Source organism: Haliotis rubra, unplaced genomic scaffold (genome assembly GCF_003918875.1).
Source record: "Haliotis rubra isolate DU_JTF1 unplaced genomic scaffold, ASM391887v1 Scf805, whole genome shotgun sequence".
Taxonomy (NCBI): Eukaryota; Metazoa; Mollusca; class Gastropoda; order Lepetellida; family Haliotidae; genus Haliotis; species Haliotis rubra.
Genome location: NW_025767530.1, coordinates 212,372 through 234,148, shown reverse-complemented (window position 1 = coordinate 234,148; position 21,777 = coordinate 212,372). Strand labels below are relative to the sequence as shown.

General features: G+C 38.3%; 2 protein-coding genes across 2 annotated transcripts; one reads left to right on the top strand and one right to left on the bottom strand.

Annotated features, from left to right (window-relative positions):
- Positions 1-7,122: 7,122 nt before the first annotated feature.
- On the bottom strand, positions 7,123-15,583 carry LOC124261722 (cilia- and flagella-associated protein 53-like). The gene is made up of 8 exons (XM_046696070.1): positions 15,297-15,583; positions 13,972-14,201; positions 11,630-11,803; positions 10,047-10,350; positions 9,488-9,706; positions 9,234-9,248; positions 8,773-8,974; positions 7,123-8,633 (listed from the first exon to the last, which is right to left on the bottom strand). Exons 1-8 carry the CDS (start codon positions 15,360-15,362, stop codon positions 8,305-8,307), a joined length of 1,539 nt encoding a protein of 512 aa, XP_046552026.1. The 5' UTR covers positions 15,363-15,583; the 3' UTR covers positions 7,123-8,304.
- Positions 15,584-15,633: 50 nt separating this feature from the next.
- Positions 15,634-20,370, top strand: LOC124261721 (spindle and kinetochore-associated protein 1-like). Its single transcript, XM_046696069.1, is given in 7 exon segments — positions 15,634-15,787; positions 16,516-16,639; positions 16,642-16,727; positions 17,266-17,366; positions 17,651-17,794; positions 18,685-18,854; positions 19,821-20,370. Coding segments are annotated over 6 exon segments (783 nt in total). The 5' UTR covers positions 15,634-15,787; the 3' UTR covers positions 19,979-20,370.
- The last annotated feature ends 1,407 nt before the right edge of the window (positions 20,371-21,777 follow it).

Genomic DNA, 21,777 nt, shown 5'->3' with positions numbered 1-21,777 from the left:
TGCTGTTTCGGACCTGTCGCGAATTGTGAAGCGGACATAAAATGTCCAAGCATTACGCTAAATACCACTTCGAAAACACTTTGTGCGCGTAAGTCAGAAATGATCGTTAATCTATCATTGGCAGCAACTAAATCAGTCCGGATAATTGAGGGCATATATTTGTGAAATATGTCCTCTTTAATCAATACAGAATTGATCGCCATGTTTACCAGGCACAGGCTCTCGTTTAGTAACGATTATTTATCGAATAATATGGAATCAGTAGCCTTCTCATTAAACTACAATGGGAGACTATTCAGAGTCCCCATTCTCTTCTGTCGCACAAACAGTGCACATTAGCGCCGCCATCAAAATAGACGCAGTGAACAAGGCGAGTCCCGCCCATGGCAGGTAACACCGCTCTGCCATATGTTTAGAAACCAAATCAGAAACATCTCACAACACGGAGTTTCAGTGACATCTGTAGCGACCAGAACTGGGATACGAGACGTCCTGGACATATCACACTTGACAAATGTTAGCATTAAATATCAATCGGTATGACTCAACATTGCTTTGCCGCTGTTTATTTATTATTTAAGATAATTGAAATATTTTGTGTCATTTCACAAAATCAGCTGAAGAAGGATGACCAACACAACGAAGCCTTTGTTGTCGTATTTCTTTACATGTGGGGATTGTGGTATGAATTTTAGAAACTCTCTCGATCAGTAAATGTAAAGGCTTTGTATTCCCATTGCCAAAGGGTAGAAAAGAAACAGTGACAGGGGTTATGCAGTCAACGGCATCACCTTCATCATACAGTTAAACAGAGTACCCTGAGACTTTCGCCAACTACATATTGAGTGACACTCAAGCAGGAGGAGTTTGGCATGTATGCTTACTGCATAGCACGGGAACCAGTTTGGTCGTTGATGTGGATTCATGGAGGTATCCGAATAAAAGTTTAATTAATATTTAATTCCACACTGGGGATTGTCTTTATGTCCAGTTTGGACATTGACTCCTTTACACTATCGCTGGAACGACGTCGCATATACGCATATATATATATATATATCTTGGATATATATATATATAGTCTTGGACAAATCAGTGATGATGCCATCGTCGACTATTTGTGACAATACGTTCATATGACGTCACTATGTTATTAACCTTTTCGCACACAATGAAAATGCTATTTCATATCAAGTTTATGTCTCATTTGAAATAATTTTAGCGAAAGCGGGTAAAAATATTCCACTAAGTATTAACTGTATAAAAAGAATTTTTCACTGGGGACATGAACTTGCTATAGAATGAGAACACGTGTTGTGTCCTATATAAAGGCACATTCAATGAAAATACGATTATAAATGTATACAAACACAATTATCTAGTTGGTCCGATAAGAACAGTTTATATTTCCTAGAATACTCACTAGAGAACAGGCTATCCCTCCATAGTGTACACACACAATGGCACCAAGTTCCAACCATGTGCTCAAACCGGAAATACACGTTAATACATAGAGAATTCAAGATTCAAGATTCAAGATTCAAGATGTTTATTTGTAGAAAGGCCATATGACCCAAAGTACAAATGTACAATATAACATAAGATTCTACAGAGTTACTTTCTTTAGTTTTATACATTCAAACACATGTTTAAGAAATTTAGCAAGATTTAACAGAAAGGTGTTATTATTTGATTGGCACAGGTTTGAAACATTATTATGGTTACCATTACTACAATTTAGGATGAATCGCTTTCTCTCTGTTACAAAATATACACAATCATACAGTACATGTCTTTCATTCAGCATTACATTACAGTGTTTACAAATGTAGGAGTTATTAGTAAAGACGTTTTTCTTACTCAGATATCCACTTCTAAATAAAGTTAATACACGTCTATGCTCATGGGAACTAATGTTTAACAAATATTTTTCACAATTAAGCAAAAAGACTTATGAGAATTATAAAATGCGAGAGAATCACTCTGAAGAGAATAGTGCCAGTTCTGATAAGCACATTCTTTAACACGTTGACTAAAGATATAAATGAAATGATCTGGATCCCCAACCTCTTGGCTTATCCAAACAAAACCATAGCCATAACGAAAAGTAAATATTTTTACTTGATTGGCCCAACTCGGCCTTTTCTCTCAAGAATGGACAACAGCATATTATAACATTGGAAGGCATATCTTTGACGTTGCATTCTTAACAATCGTAGCCAATACTTAATACATTTAATATGATAGGAAACATAAAGTGGATATCTTCCACACTCCCCGTATGATACAGCATTTGACGATTTATAACTAATATGGAGAACAAATTTACAAAACTTCCTATGAATAATTTCAATAGTACTCCTTTCTTCCCAACCCCAAATTTCAGCCCCGTATGTAAGAATTTGGAGTAATCTTTTATCAAATAAAAGAACGCATCTTTACTGTAAATTCAAAACGTCTGATCAAAGATTTTATAGGCCATAATGCTTTACTTGCCTGCTCCGCTATTGTTTTACAGCCTCTTAGTCCATATCAATTTAAGCGTTATCATTAACCCAAAATATTTATATGCATTTACTATTGCCATAGGATTCCCATTAAAGAAAAACGTTTCATATTTTGACAGAGGCCCACCCATTTTAAAGACAATTATTTTACTTTTAGCTAAATTAATGTCCATACCCCATCTATAAGAATAATTATGTAGGGCATCCAATCGTCTTTGCAACTTAACAACGCTATCTGCAATTAGTATCAAATCATCAGCAAACAACAAGGCAATAAGGTTCAACATTTCATTGGATATAAAGATACCATCATCAAATTGGCTCTGCAAATCACACGCAAGCTCATTTATGAATAGCAGAAACAACACTGGGCTTAGTGTACATCCTTGTCTGACACCGCAGGAACTGTAAAAATAGTTTGTTAATTGTTTACCATAATCAAAAGTAACTGTTGATTTAACATTAGTATACATACTTTTTATGACATTGAAAAATTTATCATGGATACCATTTTGTAATAAAATATAAAACAGTTTATTTCTATTCACCATGTCAAACGCCTTTCTAAAGTCTATAAAGGCATAATATAGTTTCCCCTTCTTTCGAGAGATATATTTAGACACAACTGCTTGGAGGATAAAGATATTGTCAATCGTTGAATGGTCTTTACGAAATCCTCCTTGGTAATCCCCAATAGTTTTGTTTAACTCGAGATATAGTTCTAGTCTTCCATTCATAACATAAGCAAATATTTTATTCATGATATTTAGCAATGATATCCCCGGAAGTTATCAGGGTTACTCATATTTCCTTTCCTGTGGATAGGCATTATAATGGCAGATGTCCACGCATCAGGAATTACACACCATAATTCAATATACTATTGAAGAGTAGAACCAGATAGGGTACTAATATATCTTCCGTTGATTTATAGAATTCAGAAGGGATGCCATTCGTCACCCGGAGATTTCCCATTTTCAGGTGCCTAATGGCGTTGAGCACATCTTGGTTGGTGAATTCCATTGATAAAATGTCATTTTGATTTTGGCAAGCTGCACATACATCAGATGTATGATTGCTGATGAACCTTAATGTATCTTCGGTGAATTGGGCATCTTCTATAGTAGTTGGGTTTAAAAGTTCTCTGAAATACTCTACCCATGATGATGGAGTGACGCCATTCTCTGTACTGCGTGATGATATGTACTTCTTCACTAACTTCCAGAACGTCATTACAGTCCTTGTCGTTTGCAGCTGTCCTAATACTAGTGCTGATGAACAGTTTGTAATCATTCTATTTTGTCTTACATAGCGATTTAAAACAGTTCCTGCTTCTTTTGTAGTTTTGATAATCTTGTTCTGTGGTGACAAAGGACGCTATCACTGTTGGAGCCAGGGTTCAGTTCCATCGATAAAGTAAGACTAGCAGTTAGTGGTAAGTGGTCAGATTCAGTACGGGAAACAATGTTGAAATCTTGAACATGTTGATATAGCGATGCAGAAACACATATATAGTCAGGGGTACTACAGCCTGTGGGTCCTATGTATGTGTAGTCACCGACATCTGAGAATCGTCCATTCAAAGTAAACAAGTTCAAGGTTTACACAAGTCCAGGAAATCACGTCCATAGTTATTTACCACTTCATCTTTATATTTCCGTGCATCAGGTATATCGTACACATCATAACAAACATCATCTATTGGAAGATAATCTGTATTATCGAAATTGATATAGTCAGCTTCCCCACCAGTTCTAGCATTAAAGTCACCAGAAACAATGTATTCACTGTTAGGAAATTCATCTGATAATATAGCAAAATAGTTTTCTAGCATTTCAATACCATCACTGCTTTCCTGGTTTTCAGGTTTCACATACACAATTCCTATTATAAGTTTCTTCTCATTAATCAAAATATGTTTCGATACTAGAAACACACAGTCTATCCAGTCATCGTGGATCCTCTGGAAATAATGAGCAAAATCATTATGTACAAATACAGCAACCCCTCCGCTATGTCGTCCAAGTTTCTTCTCTTTTGGTCTCACAGACTGATATAAAACATGGTTAATAAACAAATGTTTAAAATCATTCAACGTTTTCGCCCATGTTTCTACTAGTCCAATGATATTATAATTGCTACAGAATGAGATAAAGTCATCATTACTTGTCTTTGTATACAATCCGTTCACGCTCCAGGACAGAAACGAAAATACACAAACAATTCTAAGTGGAAAGTAAAGCTTATCATGTGTATTAGGCCGATGTCATCCGAATGTTTGTGGTTAACGCATCTGATGAAAACGTATCTGATGACCACTAACGTAAACTCCAGGGCCCCGTTCCTCAAAGCGATCGTAGCGTACAACAGTCGTAAGTCTATGCTAAAGTATGGGAGTTACGATCAACTTTCCGCTACGATCGCTTTGAGGAACGGGTACCAGGTCATGTTTTATATACTGGGGATGATTGAGGAAAATAGGAAGTATTTCATACTGTCGTCCATGAGGCCCTCAATCCTATGATTATTTCAATGGTTGGCGTGTCATTAACTGGGTTTAGTTAACGTATCTGATGAAAATTGAATGTCATATGCCTTTAATCGTTTGTGTTTGCAATTACCACGACAAAGTGAAAGTAGCAAATTGGAAACAGATTTCAGTTGCTTGACTTTCATGATTAGCTCGATCACCTTGTAGACTTATATTGTTAGGGGGTACATTCTAATATTTTCACTACGTCTGCAAAAATGCTTAACGTATCTGATGATAATTTGTTGGAATCTATTTCATGTGGCAATGTTTTTTGTGCAGAAAACAAGATTTTAAGAGAATGTATTTCAAATTTTGAGGACAAAAGTGCTTGAATTGTTGCTCTGTTCTATGTACAACTGTTGAGTCATATAGTTTGCATCTCAATAAACGATATCATAGTTGTGAGATTGTAAGATTGCTTACTTTTCTTTTGGGCCCCCAGTTCATGATACCTTGCTCCTTGCTTTCAAGGGCTGTAGCATATTTGCCTGAAGTATTAAGGTGTAAAACCTTCTGATTGAGCATATATATCGCCATATTCTGTTTAAAAGCAGATGGTGAATCATTCAGATGGACATCAATCACGGACATATGTACAACCATGAATATTATTAATTAACTTAATGTTTCAGCTACATAGGCATAGCGCAGTTCAGAAGGGGAGAGTGCACAGTTCATATTCATCCATTTTCATTAGTCATGTAATAAACTTTCAGGACAAAAGGGGTGTGGGGGTGTGCTCACATTGTTGTGGATATGACACCAAGTCACCTTTATGACACCAAGTAATGTCAAGGACAAAAGACATCACTATTTCTTCATTCATTTGTGACTGACTGACTGACTGACTGACTGACTGACTGAGTTTGGTTTTAGGCCGCTTTTAGCAATATTCCAGCAACATCACGGCGGGGGACACCAGAAATGGGCTTCTCACATTCATTTGTGAGTGTCAGAAGATAAATTCCAACACAGAAGCACAGGTGATGTTGTGCCATAGTAGGGTTAATCCAGGCCTTGGATCCAGAGGACTTCATGAACCAATTGATGAAGTGGCATTGTTTCCTCGAAACTGGCATTTATGAAATTATACACCACTTCCAGATAAATACTGTAAACATTGTTACACTAAGGGACCGTTCATAATTTATGGCTAGGGGGTGATGATGATTTTTAAGGGTGGGGGTGTGTCACCCATTTTGTTCTGGGGAGCTGGAGGGGGTGTCAACAATTTTGTACACACGTACTAGTTGGGGTCAGCAATTTTGTACATAAATGTATTTATTTATTTTATTTTTTTATTTGTTTTATTGGTGGTGGTGTGTGTATTTGTGTGTGTTTTTTGGTCATACACATTGTACATGCTTCTCCATATAAATCACCACCACCACCCCTAGCCATCAATTATGAAGGGTCCCTAATGCTGTTGGATGCAAAGTACATTTTCTAACTGGCTGAAATGACTAGAAAACTGGAATGTCCATTGCATCCAACATTCAAATGAAAGAAGTATTTAATGTATGCAAATGAAATGAATTCATGGCATTTTGGACATGTTGGTTGGGTGAGCTGTGACTGTTTCATGATCATTTGACTCTTGCACATGTGCAACCTCTGACAACCCTTCACTGTGTATATTGAGCAGGTATATCAGTGCATTAGTCATTGTCTTTATGAGAAAGAATGTAAAGAAATACACATAAAATGTGAGAATCTTATCACATTGCTCTCTAAAATGAAGCATTGAGACATGATATCACTTTGACCTACCAGTCAGTATTTACAACTTCAGTACGGTGTTGCTTGGTGCATGTTCAGACCACAGTGAGGATTAGATGGTTACAATGTGATGTTGCTGGGTGTCACAGTGAGGATTAGATGGTTACAATGTGATGTTGTTGGGTGTCACCTCTAGCATGGATTGTTGCTAGGAATTGGCTCCAAACACTACCAGCACAGGGGCATGAACCCAAGTCTTCGGTGTGACCAGCAAACACTTTAACCACTAGGCCCCCTTAGTCAGTAAATGCTTTCAGATATTCCTTTGTCCAAAAGTATAGCCATGAAGTTAACAGAATCTGATATGATATAAATATACTTTATTTACAATTGTAAATTTAAGATATGGTCATTTATATAATTCAACAAAGAATGCACATACACATATCATAACAGATTTGAATTGCATGGTCGTGTCAAATATATACAACTTGCACTCGTGAATAGATTTGTATCAACCTCAGCCTATGTTAAATTTCAGTTACTGTGAATTTGTGAGTGAGGAAAATATTAAATAAGTACAGTTCATGAAAACTTCTGCACATTTTTCTGAGCAAATAATGCTTTTGTTATGACTTGAATTGTGCCTGACCAACACAGGGACAGATAGTCTCATGCTTGCAAACTTCATGTAACAAGAAACAAGGATGGAAGTAGAATTCAGCAGAGATCATACACAGAGTGTACAAACATCTTTACAAACAACATCAACAAACAATATAAGGACAAACAGATTCACTGGTTTGTGTCCAGACTGTCAAATCTTCACCCTCCTGATGTGTGAACACCAGTTAGATTTAGTTGGATTTCATATCATGTCATATCAGATATATCACTACCTACTAATTAATCCTCATTTGATAGACAGTTTTGCTAGTGAGAAAGTCAGAAAATGCAAATATGTCACCTCCCCTGGATACATATGAATGAAACCATGAAGCTTCATAAGTGAAATTGAGATTACCTTCTATTTGTCTTTGTACAATTGTGAACACTGGAGATTCTGGAATCTAACATTTCTAAACTGTGCATTGATTTGCATAATGTTACACTGCCCAAAGCTTGATAATACTTCTTAAGGAACATTACGACATTTTTCAACTTTGGATGCAAGTGGACCTAAATATTTAGTAGAAAACAGTCTGCGGTATTCTAGTCCATGTACATTCATTCAATAATACCATCATCATGATAACCATAAACAGATGCATCAGGACAGATGATGTCGGTTATAACAGCAAAAATCTTACTGGACGGAGTTGACGCTTAAAAAATATTATTAGACAATAAAATCTGCATATTTATCATCATCTATAAATACAATGTACATTGCAGTACAATTAAAAAGTAATAACACTTCAAAGGACACAACAGCTCTAAATATTGACCTCACATGAGACTTGCAAGAAATATGAATTTTAGTATTGCATGTCCTCCTATTTGTCAAAAGCAATTAGCCACAGTTATCTCCCTTCCAAAAAGGCTCTATGCCTGATTCTGCATTGCCATGAGATGCCGACGGAATGGATGCATGTTCTCAACATGGACACTCTTGAGTGCACTCTTGATTCTCTCCTGATACTCGCGCTCAGCCTGCATGCCAAGCCGATCTTCCTCCTCCTGGCTCCGTATCTGAGCATCTCTCATGCGATTGTTATGGTCGATCTGACCCTCCAGGTCATGCTGGTACTGCATGTTCCGCTGCCAGAGCTTCTCTGCCCTCTCCTGCTCGAGACATTTGTTCTCCTCGATGATGCGGACTAGCTCCTCCTTCTCCCGCTGCGCCTCGAGCTGCCTCAGCTCATTCTGTGCCACTGCAGAGAGATAACATCGGCACATCAGAGAAATAACATCAACACATAAAATACACCCACTGATTAAAATATGCAGATTAGAGTAACTTGCTACCTTCTAAAAGCTGCAATGAACCTCCATGCTGGGGCATATACTCACATCTCTCCTGGATCTGCACCGCACGTCCATCAAGTACATCCTGTAGCAGCTTTTTGCGGGCCAGCCTCTCCAGCTTCCACTGATTTAGCCTCTTTTGCCACATCTTCTCCACCTCCTCATTGATCAAGCGCTCTAACTCAATCTCCTTGGCTTTCTCCTCTGCCATAAGTTGTGCCAGGTAGTCACGGTAACGGCGGTCCTCCTACGAAGTTCACGCTGAACAGGAAAATTTAAGTTTCATCAAGCATTAATTTGCATGTCCAAGTCATTACGTATGAGCAGCAGAAAGAATATCAATTGCCAAGCAACCTACTCTGGTTAGCAGATAAAATGTATGTAGTACAGACTGATGCCCTCACCCAGTTGATTGCTCACTTCTTAACCACACCACAATACCACCCTATAATAATAATAATAATCATCATGGATAGCATTTATATAGCGCAAATCTCCGAAAGGACTCTTTGCGCTTCTCTCTGACAACGGAAAGGACACATTAAAGGAAAGCTTGTTTAAATAAGAATGTTTTTAGAATGGTCTTGAATGAACTTAGAGAAGGGGAATTGCGGAGTTCCTTTTGGAGAGCATTCCAAACTGAAGGCGCAATGTATTTGAAAGAGCGCTGTCCTGCTGACTTTAAGTTGCACTTTGGTATTTTTAACAGTTTCTCACTGGAAGAGCGGAGAGTTCGTGGAGCCTATCAATCTGTACTTACCTTCCTCTGCATCTGTTCCATTGCCTCATTTCTGGACTCCTCAAGGAGTTGCTCCAGCATCTTGAGGTCAAATGCAAGCTGTTCCTGTTCCTCCCTGGCCTTCTTCTTCATCTTCATCTTGAGGGAGAGATCCAGCATATCCCGTGTCTCTTTCTGCTTCCTGATCTTCTCTGCCTGCGCCTGCTGCTCCTCCATCTTCCTCAGTGCAGCCTGCTCTCTCTGTGAGGAGGAACGTCAGTATCTCAAGAATGGTGGCAAATGAGTGGCAAGATAGGATATCGAATAATAGTAAGGAAGCATGTACAGAGATTCTATGACTGTATTTCAACAGCCTTATGTTTGTGAAAAACATGTTGGAAACAGAACAGGCAGGATTTTAGTGGTATTGAGTGTTCTTCCATATATCAGAGGCAAAACATATTCTTCCTTTAAGAAGGCACTTTACATAACACAAATGCTCACTCACACATATATTCATTGCTGCAACACATGGACAAATACAGCTTATAATGGGTGTATAAATTACATTAAGGCAAGATCAGAGCTTGGCACAACTCACGAGCAGCTGTGCCTCTTCATCCTTGAGCAGACGTTCTTCATCCTTCTGCTTTTCCAGTGCTGCCATCTGTTTACGAAGAACATCCAGAACTTCACGGTTGCGTTCATGCTGTGCTTTGGCCTCACGTTCCTCACGTTCTGCTTTCTTCAGTCTATCTTCCTCCCATAACTGAGCATACATCTGGTCCTGAGCTGCCTTCTCAATCTCAATCTCCTCTTTGTAACGGAGTTGATCCAGGCGCTCAGCACACACCTGGTCCTGTTGCCTCTTGGATAGTGTGGACCTGAGTTCCTCACACTGGTTCCTGTACAGAGAGCATCACACTGAACATCGGTAGTGTAGAAACTAGAAAATAGTAGATTCTAACAAGAAGACATTTGCTCAATTTTTAAAAAGTATCATCTGAAAGTCGGAACTTTTCTCCAGTCTTATTCTTTTATTACTTAGTTTCTGAATTTACCATTCCAGTTGGAATAAATTTGGAAAAAACATTGCCAATTTGATTCTAATTTTATCCCGAAGTTGGTCAACAATTTAGAAAACTTTACATGTGTAGAGTTGCCAGTCTGACATCATTTTTCATTTAAACTAGGGCTGTGTATTGTGGCCTAAGTGGCAAGACGATATATCCCGATACCAGTTTAATGAGGCGAGTCGATATATCATGAAAGTATTGGCAAGGAACCTGCGAGACGATTATCATCACGATACAATGGTGGCGATACGATACGTATTCCGATACGTTACAATTTCTCATAACAGAACAGATATGATACATAAAATGACTGAAACTTTATTTGTTATACAGCAGAACTTGTGTTACATTCACACACACATAAACAGCAGTTCATCTAATAAAGTTTCAGCATTTAATGCTTAAGAAAGCACAGTCACACATATTCAGTATACCTTGATCTAATATATATATAAACTGAAGCTGAAGTTTCCCTTGGGAAGTTGTGTTTCTGCACAAATGTTTCACAAACAATTCAATGTTTGTATCAGAATTCAGAATCACTGAAAAAAACTCTAAGGTATGTTTTCAAACTTTTATCCTCCTTGTTTTCTTTCTTAATAAAGCTAAGGCATCGTTCATAGTTGTTAATAAATGGTGTTATTTGTCAAACAACTGAAACATAATTCAAGTACTTGAAGACAAGTATTCTACAGTTCACAAAGTTTGAAAAATGTTCACACTCTTTCACTTATACACTAACTCCTTTGTTTATGTAACGAAGACAGCAGACACAAACAAATTCCTATAGGTTCAATTTGTTTTTTAATTCAAAGGATTTCAAAGAGACTCCGTTCTCCGTTCCTATTCCTAATGCAATACTCCTTACAACTTTAAGTAGTATTTAAGTTGTATCGGGATATATCGTCTCTTGTGGCGATACATTGATGTATCATGGACCCTTGCGATATAAATATCCTGATATATTGCCTAAATGTGTTTTGTATCGATGCACTCGTATCACGTATTTGACGATGCAAACATCGATACTATCGATGACTCGTTACACCACTAATTTAAACCACTAGCCTTACTAAGCTTGTCTATCCAATTGTACACCCAGTCTCACCTGAACTGTTGGTCCAGCTTGTCCTGCACAAGTTGTAGTCGTTCTCCTTCACGCTTTTCTTTCAGAAACTTGGCTCGCTCTCTCATTTTGGCTTGTCTCTCAATAGTTGTCTCCTCCTTCGCTGTCATTTCCTCCAGGTATTGTTGTTCCTCATTCCTCAACATTGTTCGCAACCTACAATCATTCACAAGAGGTTATGATGGCTTCAGATACAGTACAGTTTTAACTGAAACCATGATATTTAGCAGTTCCATCACAAAAAAATACATCACCTGTATACACAAGAGCATAAATAAGCACCACCTGAATTCATGGGTAAGTTTAAAATTATGATCAAAACAGGGGATCATACTTTAGCATAAAACATGTGTTTCACTCAATATCTCAAAAGGCATGGATTACATGGTTACATGCTGTGAAGGAAACTTGGGGTATAAATTTGATAATTGCAGTATGCCTAGACCATGGATGTCTGGAATGTTTAAAAGATGACAGTGCTAAAAATGATCTTTTCTTGACATGGCAAGACACTGTCACTTTCAGAAATTACACAATGGCAAGTTCTTGGCATGCATGATGCTGGGATGTCTTGTCGCATCATCAGTGATAATTTGAACATTAAGCACATAGTTATTAGTTAACCTTCTGACAAAGAATGAGGCCTCCAGTCAATTAAGACAGACTAATACCAATGGCCGTGATGGCCAAGTTCTAATTCATCTGGCAAGACACAATCCCATACCAAAGAACTGTGCCGGCCATGGAGAGTGGAGTGCTGGCTTCTTGAAACCCACAAGTTGAGGACATGACAAGGGATACAGTGATGAAAGTCACCATCTTGATAACCACCCCACTGCCAGTCATTAAATAGTCATGGAGGACAATGTTGACAAGGATAACCACCCCACTGCCAGTCATTCAATAGTCATGGAGGACAATGTTGACAAGGATAACCACCCCACTGCCAGTCATCCAATAGTCATGGAGGACAATGTTGACAAGGATAACCACCCCACTGCCGGTCATCCAATAGTCATGGAGGACAATTTTGACAAGGATAACCACCCCACTGCCAGTCATCCAATAGTCATGGAGGACAATGTTGACAAGGATAACCACCCCACTGCCAGTCATCCAATAGTCATAGAGGACAATGTTGACAAGGATAACCAAGGTCATCCAATAGTCATGGAGGACAATGTTGACAAGGATAACCACCCCACTGCCAGTCATCCAATAGTCATGGAGGACAATGTTGACAAGGATAACCACCCCACTGCCAGTCATCCAATAGTCATGGAGGACAATGTTGACAAGGATAACCACCCCACTGCCAGTCATCCAATAGTCATGGAGGACAATGTTGACAAGGATAACCACCCCACTGCCAGTCATCCAATAGTCATGGAGGACAATGTTGACAAGGATAACCACCCCACTGCCAGTCATTCAATAGTCATGGAGGACAATGTTGACAAGGATAACCACCCCACTGCCAGTCATTCAATAGTCATGGAGGACAATGTTGACAAGGATAACCACCCCACTGCCAGTCATCCAATAGTCATGGAGGACAATGTTGACAAGGATAACCACCCCACTGCCAGTCATCCAATAGTCATGGAGGACAATGTTGACAAGGATAACCACCCCACTGCCAGTCATCCAATAGTCATGGAGGACAATGTTGACAAGGATAACCACCCCACTGCCAGTCATCCAATAGTCATGGAGGAGGACAATGTTGTTGACAGGATAACCCCCAAGGTCATAACCACCCCACTGACCAGGATAACCACCCCACTGCCAGTCATCCAATAGTCATGGAGGACAATGTTGACAAGGATAACCACCCCACTGCCAGTCATCCAATAGTCATGGAGGACAATGTTGGCAAGGCTCTCATTGCCCATTTGTTCAACAATGCCATCACCACATTACCATGACCAGCAGGGAGACCCAAAATGAACCCTATCAAACATCTTTGGGATTATCTTGTATACAAAGTTTGAGCTAGAGGTATTCCATTCAAAATCTGCAGGAATTGATGCCTGCATTTCATGAGGGATGGCAGAGGATTCTGATGTTGAGAACTGGACCCATTCACAGAAAACCACAAGCTCTCTCTTCTATTTGCCTCCAATAAAATCATGACCAATGTCAGTTATTCTGTGCAGCTTTTGGACAGTTTGATTCACTTCACTGGATCATGCACAAACTACACAAAGGTATGACATCATCCTCAGAAATTTGTATGCATGATTTAGAAATACCAGAAACTATTGAAATACTGGCCACAGTAATTCCAACAGATAAACAGATAAAAAATATATTTTACATACCTCTCTCTCCTATCTTCAACACCGAATTCATTTGCCTGCATAAGTCCTTCAACCCTCCTTTTCACGGTGTTTAGCTGTATTTTTCTATCAGTCCATCTTTCCCATTCATTCTTCAAATCACAGACTTCCATATAACTAGTCATTTCTTGATGTGCTCTCAATTTTTCCTCCTGCTTCCTTCTTTCAAGAATCAGGTACTCTGGAGGACGCACATTTGGTGGTCTGGCTTTCTGTCAGACAAAGAAGGACTTCAAGTCAGTTTTGACTCATTTAGTTATGATTTTGTTTTGCATCTAAATACATTGGCCATAGAGTCTGTAAATACGAAACAAATTTGGTCTGGTTGTATTAATTAACATATGAAAGCAAGGATAAAAATACATGGAGAGAACCATAAGAATCAACATTTGTTCTCATTTCTTTTGTTAACATGTATCGGGGGTGATTAACTACACAACTGTTTGTGTTAACATGTTAACCTTTGAGGTAAAATTTATTCATAACTTCTTTTAAAAACCATAGTGAAATATATCTGGTTCTGTTTTCGTCTCACAATAATGACCTTTCGCTTCAGGTGAAGTTCTGTTGCTGTGATATATTTTCATTCACAGCTTCTTTGAATAGCATTTAGAAGTGATACATATGAAGAAGGGAAATTTTTATTGATGTCAATTTCTGTAATATGACGAACATGATGTTTCGAAGTATATTCCTACTCCTTCATCAGGTGTGTCATTCACCATCCTTCAGATACTCCAAAACTTCATGTTCTTCACATTATGGAAAAGGATACCCATAAATCAAGCCCCTCTCCACCCCCTTTTATTTATAGCTTGTTCTTAAAAATGAAACTAAGATATAAATGGTGCCTTTTTTCCCAAAACAGAATTGTGTTTTGGATGATTCCATTTATGCCAACCGGTGATGTTTTCACTCATTGCTGTTTTGCTGTGTTGCAGTTTTAGCTATAACCCATTAGAGACATTGGATGAGATGCAGAATGCAGTAAGTTAGTGAGTTAAGATTTATAGTCACATCAGCAATACTTCAGCCACACTTTGACTATGCAGAATAGAGGAATTAATGTTAAGCATAAAGACCACTAGAGTACAGTAGACTTTTGTTGGGTTAGATTCAATCACAGATAACCACAAACAAATGGTTGTTGATTAAGTTTTTAGCCTTGAGGCATTTCTTCTTTGAAGAAGAACGGGGTTTGGTGGTATTTTTTCACATGTTATCATTGGTGATTAATATTTATACAAATGTCAAAATATAACATAGAGATTAGACACTTCATTATTTTTTTATACATTGAAACTTACAATTGCTACTGATGCAGGTGTAGGCCCGGTAACTTCCCGGGTCCTCCGAGGTCTTGAGATCATCATTTTGATGTCACGTCCTTGTCAGGCAATGCCTAACTTTTTGTGTAAATATTCACCGCTCTCGCTTCACAAGTATCGTCAAGGGTCACACGGATAGTGATAAATGGACCGACAAAGGTAAAGAATCTACGGCGACATCTGACAGCGACAGTGATAGGCAAAATATAAGGTTCTAATTTCCAGATTACTGTCGCCAAACAATATATCCTCGTTGTTTGTGTACTAAGGAAATGACGTCACATTGCTAAGGAAGTGATACACGAGATTAAACGAGACAACAGGTTGTCTCCCTTAGAAGAACGGCGCAAAATATGAAAACATTAGTTACCGACCGTAAATACTGGGTCTTAAAACACTGAGAGCAATTCAAGAAGTTTGTATATACCATTTGAAGAAGAAGCAGTTCTACAGGATAAGACTGCTTCAGTGTGTGTTTTTGTTCATTTCATTATTTTATTTCCAACTTGTTGTTCCATTTAAGTCAAGATGCTTTTTCTACATTGAAATTTGATTTGAATATCTCGTCAGATCGTGGGTTTTCGGATGGCAGTGCTCACTCGGGCTGTAACGAAGGTTGTTGAGTCACACAGACAGTGTAAATTCTTGAATGATGGCTTGTGTTCAGGATGAGGGTATCATTAAATGTCAGTGACATGTTTACAATAATTTTTGTTCATGCGATAATCGAGACAACAACGGATGTTCTGATCAGTGTCCGAAAAAACATAACACGAGGATACTTAAACGGTAGTCATGGCAGAATATTCATTGTAGTCGGTTCCGTGTTGAATATTAATCTAGATGGTAAAAGTAGTTAAGTTAAGAGTAATTTAGATAGGTAATAAACATTCGTGAAAATAAGAGAATTTTTCATAAATTCATTTCGTAGTCAAAAGTCCACGATGATGCCGAACCAGTTGTTATCTATAATTCTAGTATATGTCATTAAATAATCATAAACAATTAGTGTAACCTCACCTCTGTTTGCAGAATCATAACAATTTGTGTGTTCTGGAAACAAGTTTTATTTGGATGATTGTACTGGATCTGAATCGTTTGTTACACAAATGGTAACTTCTGGGTTATCTTTATTGGCTTCCATCAACCCAGACACTGTTTCTGAAGTTATGTTATAAATCTTTTATCATTTACACAGATGGATTCGACTACACTCATTGATTTGGCTCATCATTTTGACACCAAGCTATCAAACCTGCACACAGCATATGACCTGACTGAGGCTAAGCATGACCCATCCTGCCAAAAGTTGCTGGTGTCTGTTGGAAGGAGCTAGAAGGTTTGCAATGTATCCTGTCACAGATGAAAGCTGAGCTGCAGAAAGGGAAGGAAGCAGTCTCAAAGGCACAGGTTGTCACCATAATTAACAGCTTGTGCACATGTTAACCTTTAATGATGTTTATTAGTTTCAGGGCCAAATGTAATCTTGGGAATTAGGAATGGCTTAGATAGATGTGTGGCATTTGGTACATGTGAGAAAAATGCATTTTACAAGCAAAATACTGTGCTGTTTTGTTTGTTTAAGTCTTTGTCATTTTCCTGTCGATCTAGAAATTTTACAGGCTTTTTGGTGCATAAGAGCAGTTTCATACACTTTACTGGGTAATAGGATAGATAGGGAAAATGTTTAGTTGCACAGGACGTGATCATGTTAAGATATCACAAACAAAAAGAAATAAAGACTGCAGAGAAATTGACATTTTTTAATATAATGACATTTTCTTCAAATTTGCCACCAAACCATTTATATTAAATCCTAAATATGTCCACGAGATAAAGTATGTTAACTGATGTGTAAATATGTTTGAAACAATAGAGGTACATTGGAACATTTAATGGCAGTATGTTTGACCTGTGGTGGTACTATTTCTGAATGTTTTGATTTCAGGAATTGAAAATAACATACCAAGATGTGATAGAGGATTTGAAGTATACCATACAGCACCTGCCGACTCGACTCCCCAACAAACCTGTACCAGGCCAACACATGTGAGTAACAGTTGTTTCAGGATGATTTAGAACACATGATGAATGATGATGTTTAGACATTTTTGACAACAATCCCCTATATGTTTGAAACAGTTTTTACATATTTATTTGTGCAGATATTTGTAATTTTCAGGTAAAATCACTATTTATTTCTGTTAAAGAAATAATGAAATAAGTTATTCTCTCAAGTTATAGATATTGTTCTCTGCCATTTCACTTTACAAAGTTGGTTATTAAAGTGTAATTTGTTTTTGTGTACAAGAATATTTGTCTGTCTCCTTCAGTGATTTGCATTGTAAGCCTGACAAGAATGGGACAACATCTTCCATCAAACACAAGGCTGTAGAGGTGTTGAGGCCGGTGAAGGAGGTGATATACTGTCCCCCTATAGAATACCTCACTGTGGATGAGTTTGACACTGTGCCCAAGTATGTTTGAACGTTTAATATCTTTGAGTGAAAATAGGTTCAACAGCTTATTGCTCTTTTGTCATTTTGCTGGTACCAAATGTGGATAATCAGTAGTACGTGCCATTAGTGATTTGTGTCAATTGATAATGCAGTGATTTCTTGTATATGTTTTCTTAGTCAAGATCATAGCGGTCATAATGTCTGCTCTATATTTACTTCTGTGACTTATAGAAATCACACAATTTATTGAAATGTTATACATATGATCGTTTTGTTTCGTGTTATGTTTTCAAGATATCCAATTCCTACGGTGGGATATCATGTTAGAGTAGTCTTCTGCAACCTAAGCTGGTCAAAACTGGTGACCAATGGATTAAGTGGTCAGACTCCGTGTCTTCATGGATTGGGTGTCATCATACCCAGATGGCATGGATCATTGCTCTTGAAGCACAGTGTCATCCAATGTGACACCATTTTCTCGTCTGATTACTGTTAGGGTTTACGTCTTCAGTCTGTGGAAACAGTGTCCCATCTAGCTTATACGTCCAAAGTTTGAATCCCATTGCACATTTTGTACCACCTACACCCACAAAATGATTGGCTGGATTATGTTGTCCACATTTCCGTGACCTACAGACCAACATCATAAACAAATGTGCTGGGTGATGCATTGAAAAAATAAAGTTAAAGGGGCATTTGTATTTCGAGTTATTCTAGAATCAATGGAAATAAAATGTTTTACAATGAAACTTCAAGGAAATGATGGTGGTGTGACATTATTCATTATTAGATCAATATTGAAGTTGCCTGAAGAGGAGTAAAATGACTGCTCCATGAGTAAATGTGTAAACCTAATTAAAACCAGTCGGTGGTATTTCTAGTCTTGTAAAATTTGCTGCATGTTACAGGTACATGAAGGGCCGACTCACATACAACCAACTGAATGGTGTAATTGATGACTTGAATAAAACTTTCCTGGCTAAATACAAGATTCTCAAGATGAAGAGAACCAAACTGTCAGATGTCAACAGGAAAAGATACGAGACTTTCAAATTGCAGGAATCCAAAGATTGTAAAGGTATTGTTTCCTTGTTAATCCACACTGAACTTTTTATATCAAGAAATGATATCATATGATTTGTCTGGTCATGTTAAATCACCCCCAAACTAATTTATTTGCGACTTTCCCTAATTTGTCACTTGTTGAATGTCTTGAGGAAGGCTAGTAGTGTGTTTCGTTAATCCTGAATAGTGTTGGTTAGCCAGGTATCCCTTCTGACCTTGTTAAGTTATAAGTCACAAGTCAAGTTGTAGTGGGACCCAGATCTCCCTTGTGTTGCACCTATATATTACTTACTAGGGCTGTTATGATTCAGTGAATCAAAACACATTTGTTCATGAAATAGATTTGTTATTTTCGAACACTAGAATCGAATATTCATGATTATGTTTTTTAATATAGGAGTGTTTTACTTGAATTTGAATATATCTGTGCCAGACACAGTAGGAGTCAACACTATTATATATTTGTTTTGACAGTACTGTGGTCACTGGTCTTTGTCATGTAAATTAACGCTGTCAACAATGTATTTTGTTATTGTGTCACTGATTATACTGAATGGTACATCAACAGCTGACTTGTTCTTGCATTTGTTAGCCAGTAATAGTGTTCGTTACTGTCTATACACGATTGTATCATATTCGTCTCATATTGGATTTGTTGCACCCCTAATACCCTCTAGAAACTGCTCCATCATGAATGTTGTCCAACCATCAAAGACTGATATGTTTGTTCACAACAACCAACTCTATATATCCCACTCCAGTGCAGCGTCTTCTGTTCCAGACATTTTACAAGCGTTTGTCGTTTTCTGCCACTAAAAATTACCTAAGTAAACTTAAGATGACTGATACAACCACAGAAGAACCTGCATTTCTTAAATGATAATTTATCTTATATCATTGCTTTATGTTGATGCTTGGAGTATTTGGTGCTGCTTCTACTTTGTCCATGACAACCTGACTCGCAATAGTGTCATTGCAGATACGTTTTTCGTGGTGGAGGGAGACATGAAGGAGTTCGCCAAGATGAAGATGGATGCGACATCTCGATCCATGTTGACAGTGTTACGTCACTGTGGACGAATGAGGGAAATACGTGGTGGGGGAATCACGCGCTTTGCCATGGTGGAGATGTATTAGTCAGACGTGACTTTATGGGACACACTTCATCAGTCTCATGATAATTTACAGCAAATAATCTCTTTATATGTATCACTGCTGTCTTGAGAAAATCACTGGAAACCTTATGAACAGTCAATGACAATGGAGATTCACCAGAAGAAGTGTGTTCATTGGTGTTGATAGGTGATGTTGACAATGACTCCTAACTGATGCTGGGATGTGCGGAAGTGTCCACTAAATCTTCCAACCCGACACCTTGAAGCTGGGCTAGCTCTGTGGTTCATGTGCCCATTCATCACAACTGAGACCTGGGTTTGCTATTCGACATTGGTACATAGTGTCATACCCATTCAGGTGTCCCCTACTGTGCTGTGACATTGCTAAAAGCAGCATAAAACCACACTCACTCACTCACTCACTCCTACCCATTTGAACAAGCAAGCTATAAGCTTTTACCTTGATAGCAATTTCTGTAATTATTAGTTCATAATGTGGACCAACGTGTTTGTTGGTAGCTAGAACTGATTAGTTCCAGGTAACAGGGGTGTTCTGTTTAGTAATACTTAAAATCTATGTAGAGAAAGAAGCCTTAGCCGGTAAGCATGCAACGTTTCATCCTTGAAATACTGCGGAAGGACAAATCGCGGTGTCCCATTCTCCCCCTCCCCCCATCTCTCTCTCTCCCCCTCTCTCTCTCTCTCTCTCACACACACACACACACATTGATGCAGATCGTATCGGTGTTGCAGAGATACCTTCGGCAAGACTGGCAGACCAGATATCAATTTTTATAAGGAGGACGACCCTACCTTTGCCGAATTTCGTAAGACATTGGACGCGCCCATTAGCAAATTAATGGCAAAAGGCGTCCGCGTCCGGTGACCCAGTAACTGAAGTGGACCAACGAAAAATGTGGGAGTCTATTGTGTTTACTTTGAATTCGATGGAAGGTCTAAGTAATGCTGTCTTTTGATACAACGGAAAAGCGTTCGCTTTTCATGGATTCCAAGAACATAAAAAATCGTGAAGCGGATAATTTCATGTTTTGAGTGATGCATCTAACGATAAGCGGTACTTTAAGTATGTGTCACGTGTTTCAAAATGTGCTAGGAGGGTTGAAACATCGCCGCATTGATGAACCTATCATTCGTTATGAACAACCCGGAAACCCAAACTGTCTAGTAAAACTGCATGACAAATATTTGTTGATTCCGAAAAAACGACCCCTGTACAGGAAAACCCTTGACGCCATTGATGACGTTCTACCCAGGTTCAGTGTCAGCTGTATAAATAAACTGTCGGGGATGTACAAGAAGTTTTATCAGCAGGCAGGTATTGGTACCGATGGTAGGAATATCTCCAACCACTCAGGCTGCCTAACATGTGAGAACTAACATGCTGTACAACTACAGCAGATTTACAGACAAGTCCGTCACAAGTCGTAGTAAACATCGCAGTTATGCTGTGAGAAGTTACCAACGTGTCGTAGTAAACATCGCAGTTATGCTGTGAGAAGTTACCAACGTGTCGTAGTAAACATCGCAGTTATGCTGTGAGAAGTTACCAACGTGTCGTAGTAAACATCGAAGTTATGCTGTGAGAAGTTACCAACGTGAACAGTTTGGACTTCTACAGGACATCAGTCACAGGCTTGGACCGCCATGTCCAACTGGAATGCAAAAACGATAGTGTTGATAAACCTACCCAGAATATCAGGAATAAATCTTCTGTTTCTAATGATCCTACTGAAAATGGTAAAAGGATTATTTTGGATATACCTAATTGTGATGAAACTGTAAAGGGGAAAAGAAAGTCAA

Bases quoted from the DNA above. Each gene is read 5' to 3' on its own strand.
- LOC124261722 (XM_046696070.1), bottom strand. From the start codon at position 15,362: ATGATGATCTCAAGACCTCGGAGGACCCGGGAAGTTACCGGGCCTACA. The intron at 14,202-15,296 runs GTAAGTTTCAAT...TTTGTCTGACAG, and splicing joins CACCTGCATCAGTAGCAATT to AAAGCCAGACCACCAAATGT. The intron at 10,351-11,629 runs GTGAGACTGGGT...CTCTCTGTACAG, and splicing joins AAGCTGGACCAACAGTTCAG to GAACCAGTGTGAGGAACTCA.